The 14,285-nt window shown below is 31.8% G+C and overlaps 1 protein-coding gene across 19 annotated transcripts in view; it reads left to right on the forward strand.

Annotated features, from left to right (window-relative positions):
* LOC139511592 (uncharacterized) overlaps positions 1–14,285 on the forward strand; it is a 63,341-nt gene that overhangs the window by 12,721 nt on the left and 36,335 nt on the right. For 12 of the 19 annotated variants that reach the window (XR_011662053.1, XR_011662055.1, XR_011662054.1 and 9 more), the window contains exon 3: positions 897–2,018. Coding sequence is in view for 16 of the 19 variants with exons in the window: in XM_071298452.1 (XP_071154553.1) it covers positions 897–2,018 (1,122 nt within the window). In the remaining 3 variants the exon portion in view is untranslated. Of the gene's footprint in view, positions 1–896; positions 2,019–4,026; positions 4,218–6,106; positions 6,333–7,507; positions 7,658–9,689; positions 9,998–10,037; positions 11,783–14,285 lie in introns of those variants that run through there. The other 7 variants (XM_071298446.1, XM_071298445.1, XM_071298447.1 and 4 more) reach the window with 7 other exon arrangements.

Below are 14,285 nucleotides of genomic sequence, written 5' to 3' on the forward strand. Positions count from 1 at the left end.
GATTGCCAATGAGACAACTGTCCACATGGTCCACAAGAGACTAAAATGACACAGACATTAACAACTATAGGTCACCGTACAGCCTTCAAGTTATCTTATCCACAAGGAGGTATTGGTTTCAATCAGAAGAAATAGATAGATCTTTATCATGTTTATTCAATCAAATGATTAACATATAATTATACACATTGATACACAAAAATATTGAAATGTATAAAAACTCAAAAAAATCAAATGCCATACGAAATCTTTAACATGTTTAATCCTTTTTTATTGCCGCAGATAATTTGTTAACTTTTGTTATAATATGCTATGAACATGATGAATATGATCCTCCTTCAAGCCAATGCACCGTTATACTTGAGAACATGTACAGTTAGTCCAGACAAAAGGAAACCCAGATTTATGCATGTCAGAGAAACATACACATGAGACAGTAATTGGTTTTTGCCAGAATTTAGTACTATACATGTAAATGCAATTTGTACTAAAATCAACTATGAAAAATGTACAAATATGTAATCAGAAAGTTATTAGCTTATTATTGAAAAAAGATGCTTGAAATACACACAAATATATCCTAGGCAGAACACTGACACAATGACCATGATGACTGATTTAATATATATATATGTTAATAAGACAAATTAAGAAGTTAAATTCAATCTGAAGTATGCTGAGTAAAAAAGATTAAAGTTTAGACCAGATATGGTCAGGTATTGATGAGTGAAGTTACATGTAATTAGGTTTTAAAGAAAGTAGGAAATATGTGAACAACAGGTATAATCAACATGTAGATATGCATACTGATTACAATTGTCATGATTGTGTAAAATGTATTAATTGTAATATGTTCATGCTATTATTATGTTCATGTTTATATATATTGTACTTAGATCATCATACAAAGACAAAACCTAAGTGGATAGAAGAAGAAGATTCTACAAGTGATGTAGCACCAATCCCAGCACCTTGTAGAACGTGTAACAAGCATTCTAATGATGGACATTTTTATTCTGACATCCACTCTTCTCCAGCAAGCCATAGAAATGTCACAAGGGAGACGAAAAATGCACAGCCAATGGAAGAATCAGAAACCATGAGAGGGGAAGTTGGCATCATTGATTTGTCACATGCAGAAATTAGTAGAAAGCAAAACTCGGCAAGGATGTTAAGACCACCGGATGATATGTCACTTAAAAAAAGTTATCAAAACACCTCGTATCACGAAAAATCACCAAATATTCAGGTCGAGAGGGACAAAAATAGACAAGAGGATGTTATAGAAATAGATGTGCCATCACCTACGGAAAAAATGTTTATTACATCAAATATCAATAAAACGAGTACTCCCGTTATCCATTCAAACATTCGTCCCGTTCAAAAACCTAAAAATAGACCATCATTATCGATGGGTACAGCAATATATACATCCACCTCATCTGTTACCACCCCAACATTCTCATCTAGTTATATGTCATCACCATCAAGAAATATTCCACCGACTTTCACCAACAGAAAATTTGCATTAGGTGCACCACCGCCACCCTTAGTTGCACCCTCAAACTTGGCAAATCTGGATGAAATGATTGCACAAGCAGTACAATTCAATGAAATACGAACAGGAGCAGATATCTCCAGTTCTCAATCTCAGATTAGGCAATCGTCAGGGCAGTCAGATGTTCGCCCACCTCCTCCGATGCAGCAGCAGCCTTCTAAAATCCAAGAAAGTGATCATTCTAGTAGTTTTAGTGAGCAACATTCACGTCAGACTTTAAGTGAGCAACATTCACGTCAGACTATAAGTGAGCAGCATTCACGTCAAACAAACATAAGTGAACAAAAATTACCTTATTCACAACAAACTTCTACTTCAAGTTCCGCGGTACCGATAGCATTACATGCAAACATTGACAATATAAATATATCACAGAACTCGGCACATTCATCGTCAGATACCATGGAAATCAAAATAGAAACAGAAGTTGATGATAGTGTTGCAGACTCTTTCTTCGTAGGTAAGATCTCAATCAAAAATGAATATATATATAACCTAAACCAAGGCAGCATTTAAGAGTATAGTCTGTAAGATACAGAAATGATGTTGTACATGTACAATTATTTGAAGTAAGATAAGTCTAGCTACATGTTATGTACATCTAAGTTCATGTCAATCATCATGATCGCTATTTGTTCTCCATTGCCATTATTACTGGATATATAAAAATTTAAATGATGAAAGAAAGATTTTGTATTCTGTAGACATGATAGACGTGATAGAGCAAAAGCGATGATGCATTAGAGTGGTACATAAAATTACAGGGAGATAACTTTGTAAGAACTAGATGACTGTTTAATTATGTTCTATTGTTGAAAGAAATATTAAATATTCAAAATTAGTGGTTGTCAAACTGCTACATGTGTGTATTTATGTGTGTATATATATATATATATAATATCCAATCAATTTTTCTCATAAAATGAATGGTTCAATGGAATCAATTCTTTTGAAGTTTTTTTTTTTTTTTTGTCAAACATGTCCATGATCATTTGATGATGTCAAAGGGTTAAAGTAAATATTTTGTCAAAATTTTATAAAAATTAAACAAGCCAAATTAATTTTAGTCAAGGTTTTTGGTACCACCATAAATAGTCCAATCTGCAAATTGGCAGGTCATTTGCAGGTCAAATGTTGCCAATTTCCAAAATAATTTAATCATGTTAATGTAAATGTGTACTTGAGGAAAAATACTGTGTCTCAAAATAAAAATAACAAGGACCTTATCAATCACATGGAAGGATAGCTGCCGAACTGTATCTCTTGGGTCTTAATGATAATTTTTTTTACTATTTGCGGACCATAAATCTATGGTCTGCAAATGGTAAAAAAATATGATAAGGGCCTAAGAGCTAGTTCGGCAGCTCATCGAAAGAGTACCCAAATTATCCACTGTACCCAAATCGTTCTCTCAACTGTAAGAGCAAATTAACTTCTTTAGTACAACAATATTTAACATTCTTTCTTATAGAAAAAAACATTTTAATATTCTTTTTTTTTTTAATTTTGAGCAATGTCATGAATGTTCAAAAACAAAAAATACACTTTACTTGGTAAAATTTGGTCAAATTGAAAAAAAATAAAATTATATGGCACATTCATATTTTATAATTGTATTTCGTTACCATGTGCAAGATGTGCATAAACAATGGATGATTTGGGTACTTCATTTATTTAAAGTAAATACTATTTTAAGGAAAAAAAAGAAGAGAAAATACAATGTTAATTCACCAATGTAATTTCGATCCTTAAAAGAAGGAAACGTGTCGTGGCTGATTTGGGTACTCGGCTGTTTAACATTCCCGCTAGAGAATTTATCATATAAGAAAATTGAAGATCCTGTTGTTCAACCACACAGACATAGAAAAGTTAGGTATTTACTTATTTAAGTTATGTTTGCATTGTATTTAAAAGTATTTCATTGTGTATTTGGTATACTAAGATACTAAGAATTTAGTATACTGTCGATTTATAACTTTTTGTTTGAGGCAAGTTTTTGTGGATTTAGTGGCTAAGCCATCTTTAAATTTTCAATGAAGTGCAAAATGTTCATACAAGTATGGTTGCATTGAGTCTTTGGCAAACCACAAAAATAAATATTGGATCAATGAGAATACAAATTTTCATCAACAAAAATGTATCAACAGTATATCCAAGGTTTTTCCCCTCTCTGCCAGCTCTGAGCAACTACATACGTGTATGTTTATATGTATACCGTATACTGGGTATATGAAGTTATAAACATAATATAAAAAAAGGAAATGTACTGGAGGTTTTCCGAACAATATTAACATGATAGAAAATCAGGAACAACATGAAATGCATCTAGTACTAATAATGCAGAAACTTCTTTCATTTCTTCATGGTTAGACGTGTCCATTTGAATGGTATAATAAAATTTCACAATAGTTGTGAAATGGTTTTGAAATAAAAAAAAAAAATTTAAAAATTGTTATTATATTGTGTAGGGAATAATTCAAGAGATACAAGACCTTCAGGAATGGACACAGTTTCTGACCTGTCGATACAGTCACATGATTCTAGTCTACAGAGATCACATGATTCAGGCCAACAACAAAGGTCACATGACTTGCCAGTACCATCAGGTGACCTACCAAGGCAAGGATTGGTTGATCCAGAAACAGCAAAAGCATTCCAGGTAATTGTACAATACACAGTGAAAGGCAGTTTGTAGAAAACATAATTCAGGAGTAAAGTTGTAAAAAAAATTAATTCAGAAGCAAAGATGTAGAAAAATTAATTCAGAAGCAAAGATGTAGAAAAATTAATTCAGAAGCAAAGATGTAGAAAAATTAATTCAGAAGTAAAGATGTAGAAAAATTAATTCAGAAGTAAAGATATAGAAAAAAATTATCTGGTTGATTAAAAAGCCTGCAAAAGCAAAACAGACGTAGGATTACCATGTCCAAATTTTGGAGACTTAAGTTGGTTTTTTTTTCAAAAATAGTACAGGAGAAAAAGGTTTTGACTCCAGACAAATTAAATGATGAACAATTTATGTTCATGATGTTGTTCAGCTGAGTAAAAGACAAGTATTATATATACCACGCTATTTACGAGTTAACATAACGATGAATCTGAAGGATGAGTTCGTTTAAATATGTTAATGAGTAAGGTGTGGTGTATATGTTTTGTAACATCATTCAAAAGTGGCCTGATGATTTTTTATCCAATAAAAAACCAGTAGGAGTGTCGTTCTTACCTGCTGCTTAGCGCGCGCAAGAGAAAACCGATCCAGTTCACAGGGAATACGGCACATTAGATATAACAAAAAGTTATTTTTCTGAATTGAGCGACTCAGGTTCCTCCAAGGCACATACCATTTGTTTTTTTTGGGGCCTGTGAATTTTTAGAACAAAATTTTCCGGCTCTAATTTGTCATAAAAAAAATCTTTACAAAAAGATTTTCCCCAACAAAATTGTATTGCATTTGTTAAATTAAATTTTCCGGCTAAGATATATATGGTTTTTCAAAAGCAGAACTAGTTAGCAGATTAACACAAAAAGCTATGTTTCCATGAAAGCACAAAAAGCTAGGTTTACGTTAAAACACAAAAAGCTAGGTTACATTAAACACAAAAAGCTGTTTTCATGAAAGCACAAAAAGCTAGGTTAACGTTTAAACACAAAAAGCTAGGTTACATTAAACACAAAAGGATGTTTCCATGAAAGCACAAAAAGCTAGGTTAACGTTTAAACACAAAAAGCTAGGTTACATTAAGCACAAAAAGCTAGGATTATGTTAAAACACAAAAAGCTAGGTTACATTAACAGTCATGGGTGCTACTTAAACAAGTGATTTCATTATCACCTATTTCAGTGATTTTTTATATTCAGTTATCACCTATTTAAGTGATTTTGGTGTTTTCTTTGATCTTCAAATGCTAATTTCATTGATTTTCCATATTTTCACAAACTTTTCTATATTTTTTCTACATAAATCAATTATCCCTTTATCTTTGGATATCAATTTCAGCAGTGCGCTTGGGCAGTAAGATAGTGCGCTAAAGCTTTTAAAAGTACCCTTGGGAATTGTTCTGTAATCAAATATTCATTAACTACTCTTACTATTAGACAAAGGTCAACACTATTAGGTGACCTGATTGGTTTTCTTTAGAAATAGAATGATTTATTTTAAGGTTATGTCTTGATATGCAAATTATTCCAGTTTTTGCATATTTAAATAAACTGTAAAAACTGACAGGCTTATCAAACAAATGACAATTTCTGCATGTACGTAGTTGTTTTTTCAATGGAATTCTGGTCTTTTTACCAATAAAAAATGAAGCTTGTGGGGAAAAAAATCCAAAAAATGTTATAAACATCTCAAATTACTTGTTTCAGTGATTTTGAGAAAAAAAAATTAAATATTTTGAAATCACTTGTTTAAGTAGTACCCCTGACTGATTAAGGACAAAAAGCTAGGTTTTACATTAAAACACAAAAAAATAAGTTTACATCAAAGCACAAATAGCTAGGCCTTAAATTAAACCACAAACAAATGACAAAAGTTTGTGTATATTCCAGATGGTTGAACTTGTAAATGGAAGTAGTGTCTATGTTTATGAAAGAACAATACAACAAGCATTTAAAATTGGAACTGAGAGTCAGACAGGGACATACAATGGAGAAAAAATGGCTCGTTATCTTCTTAATGTATTCTGGTCAAGGAAAGAACTTGTTGGTGCTACATTGTCTAAAGCTGGAAGAGGGAAGAAAATTTTAAACCAACAGATTATAGAGGCCATTTTAGGTAATTACAAGATAGAGATTATAATGTGTATATAATGCATGTTGGGTAAGCATCATTGAGACGACAATCAAACAGCATTGATAAACAAGATATGTTATAACTAACAGGAAACAAGAATCTTTTTGCTAAACCTAAAGCAAACCAAAATTGCTATTTTCATTAAATATAACCGCAACACCTTGAGCTATTAAAATCAACATTTTAAATGAGTAGATTTTTTTTTGCTTGCTGATGAACTATCATCTACTTACTAGAGCTAAAAGTCAATTTTGAATACAAAGTGTTTAAAACCAGGCTTTTAAATTAAGCATTTTCAGATTGAAAGTCCTACCAAACAAAAATTGATAAAATCTATAAATCTGAAGAAAAAACCCCAAAGAAAACAGAAGGTATTCCAAGAAAATAATTGAAATCTGCTCTAGAGGCTACAAATGCAGGCTTATGACAACAACACAAACATGAAATTATATGTTACCAAATATGTAAATCATGCTTAAAAATGAAAATATATAAGGCTTAGAATAGTTGGAATTAGATTTAATAAATAACTTCCAATTTGTTTTTGTTAGTTGCAGGTCAGCATATTTGAGACCAGTCAATTGCCGTTCAATATGTTCTTTTGGAATTCTATTTCTTTCAGAAGCCAACCAGATGAAAATTACTGTAAATACAGAAATTATTTCATGCATTTGTTATTACGATTTATGAAGGATGAAAAAAAATGTGAAATTAATTATTGAGATTTCAGAAAAATGTGTATACAGATATATCTATCAGACATTAGAATAAGAGTTCTTATTATTGTCACCTCTGATCACTGTCACATTATTTGTATTAGGGCTATTCCAGGAAAAAATGTATTGGGAGGTGGGGGGTGGAAGGCACATTGTATTAATAATACATGGGTGATGGGTATCAGAGCAACTTTTCACACTATAATTCTCAATTACAATTGTCTGGGTGGCGGGTGCTGACAAAAACTGCCTTCAACCCCCCCATACATTTTTTTCTGGAATAGCCCTCAGTAAAAATCATACAATTATTTCTGAATTTACAGTAGTTATTTAGCCTAGGATTCTCTATAATTATTAAGTGTCATTTTCTTTTTAATAAATCAAGAGCCATGTATAGATACAGAACATAATTGTGTTAACTCTGATCATGATCAATTGCAGATTTTTGTGAATTAAATAGCAGACATAGGAGATCTGTCTGTAAAACTGTTATTGATAGAAGTTTGTCATCCAGACTTTATAAAGAAAAGAAGAAAATAGAAATGTTATACATGAAATGGGGTTCATCTCAAGACAACAAGAAATTTTAAGGTGCTCTATCCATGCCAGTTTCTCATATTTTATGTTGAAATCATATTTAAATAGGGGTTTATAATTATTATGTGTGTGTTGTATATCTTTTTAAAAACTGCATGCATCCTTGTCAGTCTTCATAAACTTTTCAAAAAATCTTCTCTGAAACATTGAACTGATTTGAACAAAACTTTGTACGAATGCTCCTTTATCTACTTGCTCAATTATGCCAGAGATTTTTTGATTTTGATAAAAAAAAAAAATGTCTGCTGTTTTACTTAATTATCTTGGTTCCATAATGCCCTATTTGGTGAGATAGACTGGACTTAAATTTACCATATGTCAAAATTTATTTATCATGGATAATTAATGCCTCATGGGAAAGAGAAAATTCTATTTGAATTTTAGATCAATCGGTCAAAGGTCAAGGTTACAAGTGCTTTTGGAGGAATAAAATATGGATAAAATCTTGTTGGTTAGAAATGCTTGCATTTGTTGTTGTTTGATCCATGTGTCCAACTCAGATGAGAAAAACTCTTTGTGATTTTGAAGCTTTTACTAGGTCAAACGACTCAAGATTAAAACAGGAATCAATTGACTAGCATGAAATAAAAAAAGATGTTTTTCACATTTAAAATCACATTTTTACTTTTGTAAATTCAGATATTATTACGTGCATTTATTATTGTGATTTTGTCATTTAAGACTGAAATGTGTTTTAAATTTTGTGATATACATAAAAATCCTGTTTAATTCATATTAAAAATTTCAAAATAAGAGTTTAAATTATTGCGATTATAACCCTGTCGCATTTTCGCAACAATAAAAACATCAAAATTTGACAAAATAATTTCTTAATTTACAGTATTAGGAGGGTATAAAAAAAGAAGATGTGGTATAATTGCCAATGACAAATGAATGAGACAACTCTCCACAAGCATTGACAAGAAACCAAAATGACACAGAAATTAACAACTACAGGTCACCGAACAGCCTTCAACAATGAGCAAAGCCCATACCGCATAGTCAGCTATTAAAGGTTCCGAAATGACAATGTAAAACAATTCAAAGAGAAAACTAACAGCCTTATTATGTATAAAAAATGAATGAAAAACAAATATGTAGCACTTATACAAACGACAACCACTGAGTTACAGGCTCCTGACTTGGGACAGGCACATACATACAGAATGTGGCGGAGATAAACATTTGAGTGGGATCCCAACATACTTAAGTGAAAAGACTTTTAGGATTTTTTAAGTCAAATGTTAAGGTTACAGCAACAAACAAATGACTGACATTTGGGTTTCCCACCATTTGACATAACTTTGGGACACACTAAAATTCATTGTACTAGACACTTCAAATATATATCCATAAAGATTGGAACTTGGCTTCTATATGCACCCATGGTGCTTCTGTTGATTAAATGCATATAATTGTACAAGTAGAAAGGTTTAGAGAATGGAACTTCTATTAAGGTTTAGAGACTGGAACTTCTATTAAGGTTTAGAGACTGGAACTTCTATTAAGGTTTAGAGACTGGAACTTCTATTAAGGTTTAGAGACTGGAACTTCTATTAAGGTTTAGAGACTGGAACTTCTATTAAGGTTTAGAGACTGGAACTTCTATTAAGGTTTAGAGACTGGAACTTTTATTAAGGTTTAGAGACTGGAACTTCCATTAAGGTTTAGAGACTGGAACTTCTATTAAGGTTTAGAGACTGGAACTTCTATTAAGGTTTAGAGACTGGAACTTCCATTAAGGTTTAGAGACTGGAACTTCTATTAAGGTTTATAGACTGGAACTTCTATTAACAAATATGATTAAGGTTTCAAATGTCAGTCCTTAGATATATTTTTTTAGAACACAATATAATCAAAACTATTTTTTTGGATTTTTTTTTATTTCAGTGCCATGTTTTGTGTCATTTTGAAGCAGCCTTAATGTTGTAATGTTATAATATATTTGGTAATTTCAGAATTTTCAAAGTTACCTTTTCTGACTAATTGTTTTAGTTTACAGTACACCTGCTTTTCTTTGTTTTAGATTTTTGTGTAGCTCATAGTCGCCACCCTAGAGCTAAAGTACGACAAGTGTTGGGGAGCTGTGTTTCTAAGGCAACATGGATTGAAAGACAAAGAATAATGTCCAGTGTGGTTAAATTTAGGAAAGCAGCTAATTCTGGCCGTCTGAACTATGAACTAAAAAAATAATATCAGAAACTTTTTAACTGATGAATGGATATTTTTAATATCTGACTAGTTTTTGGATCTGATAATTTAGCATGATCCAGAACATTGCAGTTATTTATTGATATTAGTTGGACTGAACAAGCGGATGGAACATTGTAACCCAATGCATTTCTTTACTGAACACTTTTTGTTCTACTTTTAGATTTTTGTACAACACATAGTCAACATTCGAGAGCTAAGGTGCGACAAGTATTGGGAAGTACAGTGTCCAAAGCAACATCTTTGGAGAGACAACGAATTTTGGCTAAAATGAGGAGACTAAAATCTTGAAACATTTTTTATTTTAGAGTTTTGTGTTAGAAATGGTCGTCATATAAGGTCACAAGTTCGCCAAACATTGGGAAGTAGCATTACAAACAGAACCACAAGAGAAAGAAGAAAATTTATGTGTAAATTCAAAATTATTTAGGATGTAAACTGAAGAGAAAGCTATTTTTAGTGGATCTGGATTTATCGTACTTTAAAAAATGACTTGATTAGTTTTATTGGAGTGAAGTACAACAAATATAAATATGGCTGTTACTCAAGACATTTCCATCTTTTTTAGAGTTTGCTGTTATACAAGGTCACCACTCCAAGGTCAAAGTGAGGAAAGCAATGAGTGATAGTTTATCTATGCGAACATGGCGTTTTAAAAGAAATATTAAGATGGCCTATCAAAATCAGACTTGGAATAACTAGCAGTTCTTGTAGATTATGTGAATAAAGGGACTGTTTTCTAAAGTTGTAGATAAGGGAAAGAAACATGTCACGTGACTGTTATGTGACTGTCATAGTGTCTGCATTCATAAATGATTCTAACAAGGATGTCCAATCTTCTTGTAGATTTTTGTGTTTCCTATGGCAGACAACGACGTGGAATTGTTCAGAGAGCAATGAGTGTCAGTTTGTCCATGAGAGCATGGCGTCAGAGAAGAAAACAACACCCTGGGAAATTTACAACATAATTCATGTTTACCAATTTCAGCAGATTAGACTGATATAGTGGGATAAAAGTGTTGGGGACTTTGGAGGCAGATCAAAAATATCTTATAAAAGTTTACATCTCGTTTTAGATTTCTGTACAAATCTTGGTCGTCACACAAGGTCAAAAGTGTATAAGGCTATTAGTGATAATCTATGTACCAGATCATGGCGGGCAAAGAAAGTTTTACAGGCGAAATACCAAAAGCTTGAAAGGTCAGCAAGTCAACAAGATAGATTGTATAGCAGCCAGTGAAATGGATGATTCAAGTGAAGATTTTACTTGCGATTTTTTAAGGCATTCATGTTCATATCAGAAGAATCAATTTTATTAAACCATTTATTTTTATTCTTTATTTTCATCTTCAAATACATCATGTACATTGTATGTTCAAGATCGTAACATTTTATCAATCTTTCATAGTTTTTATAAAGTGCTCTAAGGATAATGATTTATGTAAGTTTATAGTGACAGTCACTGACAGTTCTTTCAGTGTATCTCATTGTTTTAGTTAAATGAAACCAAGTTTTTTTTTAAATGGTGTGCACCATGTTTTCTTTATAGGATGGTGTACACCAAATTTTTTAAATGATGTACTACAAGTTTTTAAAATGATGTACACCAAGTTTTCAAAGTGATGTATACATGTATCAGATTTAATCATGCTCTTTTTTTAAATTATAACTGTTTTCTGTATTTTAATAGACTTTATGCATATTGACCTTTATATTTTGTAAATGTACTTCTTATGGACAGCAATGAACAGTACCTTTTGTTTACAGGTTAGGCCTAGAGCTGGTATAAAAATAAATGCATAGATTTGTGCTTACAATCATGTGATTAAAGCCAATGGAATATCTGTCTGTGATATGAACATGGTAATAGTTGTCATGGTTTTTATCCTATTTTATCCTGTTTATGTTTTACTGGACTGGGTTGCACAAACGTCTATTAAAGTTAATAGTCTATTAAAAGTACACTTAAATTTAAAAGTCTATTACTTGCGTTGCACAAAATTTAATTAACGTTAATAGTCTATTAACTCACTATTAAATTTAATTGAACGAAGGAGCGCTATTAGGCCAACTAAAATTAATTAGTAGATTTTCATCCAAAGTTTTGAAAAAAATGGGGTGGGTGGGAGGATTTTATTTTTTAAATTTTATTTAATATGAAACCTTATTGTGACTTGAACTTCATATATATGCAAGTGTTATAATTAGCTTATATATACCATGTACATGTGTAAACATGTATAAAGAATCGTACATAATTTTTCAAATTCTTAAATAAATATCTCTGATTGGCAACTACTGTTCTACATGCAATTGCTACTTTAGAAACCCATTTCCAGGAAACAGTAAAATCATGGAGAAATTCTCTATTCAGTTGGACTACATTTTAAGCGATGGTTTGTAGTCCTCATAAAATTATGCAAATGCAATGGTATGCAACACATTTATTATGAATGAAATGAGAACTCAAACAGTGTTGGTATTAGTAGGGTTGTGCTTTTAAGATTCTCAAGTTATATGCAAGATTGAAGCAAATATAATTACAATGTAAAACATGAAGTTGTTAAATGACTCTTTTAAGGGTATTTACGGTTACCGGTAACAGAAATGAACAAAATCCGGAAATCGTAAATTTTTCAAAATAAAAAAAATCGGGGCGGGACGATTTCAGAGGGGCGGGCGGGGATGAAAATCTATCAATTAATTTTAATTGGCCTTAAGTCCTTAATTGTACATTTAAAATGGATGCCATGCAAGTGCTTGGATTACTTGTACCTCAAAATCAGCCCAAAAATACCGTGACAGGCTTCTCAACTCGATGATTTGACGGACTGAGAGCCTCGCACAGCCGGTGATATCCCACATCTTGTATGATTTCGTCACAAAAAGAATTGTTTGTCTTATTATTAAAATAATAATAGAAAGAAAAGATAAAAATTGATAAGTTTTTGAAGCATAAATGAAGATATAATTGTAATTCTATGATTAACCATTGTCATTATGAATCTATTAGGGAAACAATGGTTTTATTTTCAATACGGCAAGTGTCATTAAACTGAAGAAAAAAAAACGTTTGCCCTCATCCTTGGAAGTATGCTTTGTTCAAACTGAAATATATTTCTTAGTATAAAATCCATTCTCCAAAATAAACAATTTTTGAAAGGCATGCATGGACGAAAGCATTGGACATTTGAAAACCTTTTATAACAGGGGTGAAGAATGTGCAAACACCGTTGACGCTTTGATAAAGAGTGCTTTCTTTCACGTCCGCATTTCTATTAAGTATGGCATGCCGGGTTAACATTTTTTAAATGATTACTACAGATTGGAGAAATGAATAACAGAACAGTGCACAATAAGGTACAATAACATACACTGTTATTTGTAGGAGATAAGAGAAACTATGTGATAATTTTGATCTTTTTTTTTTTATTTAAGATGGCATGGTGTTTATTGTCCATAATATTTATATCCAATACATATTTTTAAAACAATTATTTTTTGCAACTGAAAACTGTAATGAAGATGAAACAAAACTATCCGACACTTATACTGGGGGTATATGACATTTGCGCCGATTTTGAAAATATTCATTCTTTCATTTGCGCCGAATTCATTTTTTCATTTGCGCCGATTTTATGTTTGCTCCTAATTAGATATACAGGTACGTTAATACTTGTACATGTACTAACTATACTATATAATACCATTGGTAACATCTGGTTATAAATCTTGTTCATTTATGTTAATTTTGATTCATATTGTTCTGGAACTTCGTTGCAACACGATGGACATATTGCACACTAAAACGAGCCAAAGAGGGCCATACATATTGAAAAGTTAGTGTCCTGAAACATAACAACATATTCTACAAATGTACCATAAAATCGTGTAAAGCCAGAGTCACCACGGATTCTATTGTCAAACCACAGAACGAGCATTAATCATGTGGCAGATGTCCGAAAGACAGAGGCTAAAGAACTATGGGTACGGTCAATGAATAAGTCTGGAGATGTATCTTGTAGTCCTTCTTCCACCTCTCCATGGTGATTCATTAATTTTGTACAAGTGGCTAACGGAAGAGGTCTATAATGATAAATGAAAAATAACATGATGACTTGGATGGAGAGTTCTCTCATAGGCACTCATACCACATCTTCTTATATCTATTCACCTGTAATTTATCTGTAAAAAAATGGGCGCAAATGGAAAAAAAAATGGGCGCAAATGAAAGAAAAAATCGGCGCAAATGCAAAACGCCGAATATACTTCATGAGTAGGGCTTCATGAGGGTGTTGATGTGGATTTACAGAATAGTCTATAGAGAATAATGAGGGGGGGGGGTTAAAGAATAGAGAAAAATGAGGTTCTTAAATAATGGGCAACAAGTATGAAAAATAGAGAAAATGGC

This window comes from Mytilus edulis, chromosome 2 (assembly GCF_963676685.1).
Source record: "Mytilus edulis chromosome 2, xbMytEdul2.2, whole genome shotgun sequence".
NCBI lineage: Eukaryota > Metazoa > Mollusca > Bivalvia > Mytilida > Mytilidae > Mytilus > Mytilus edulis.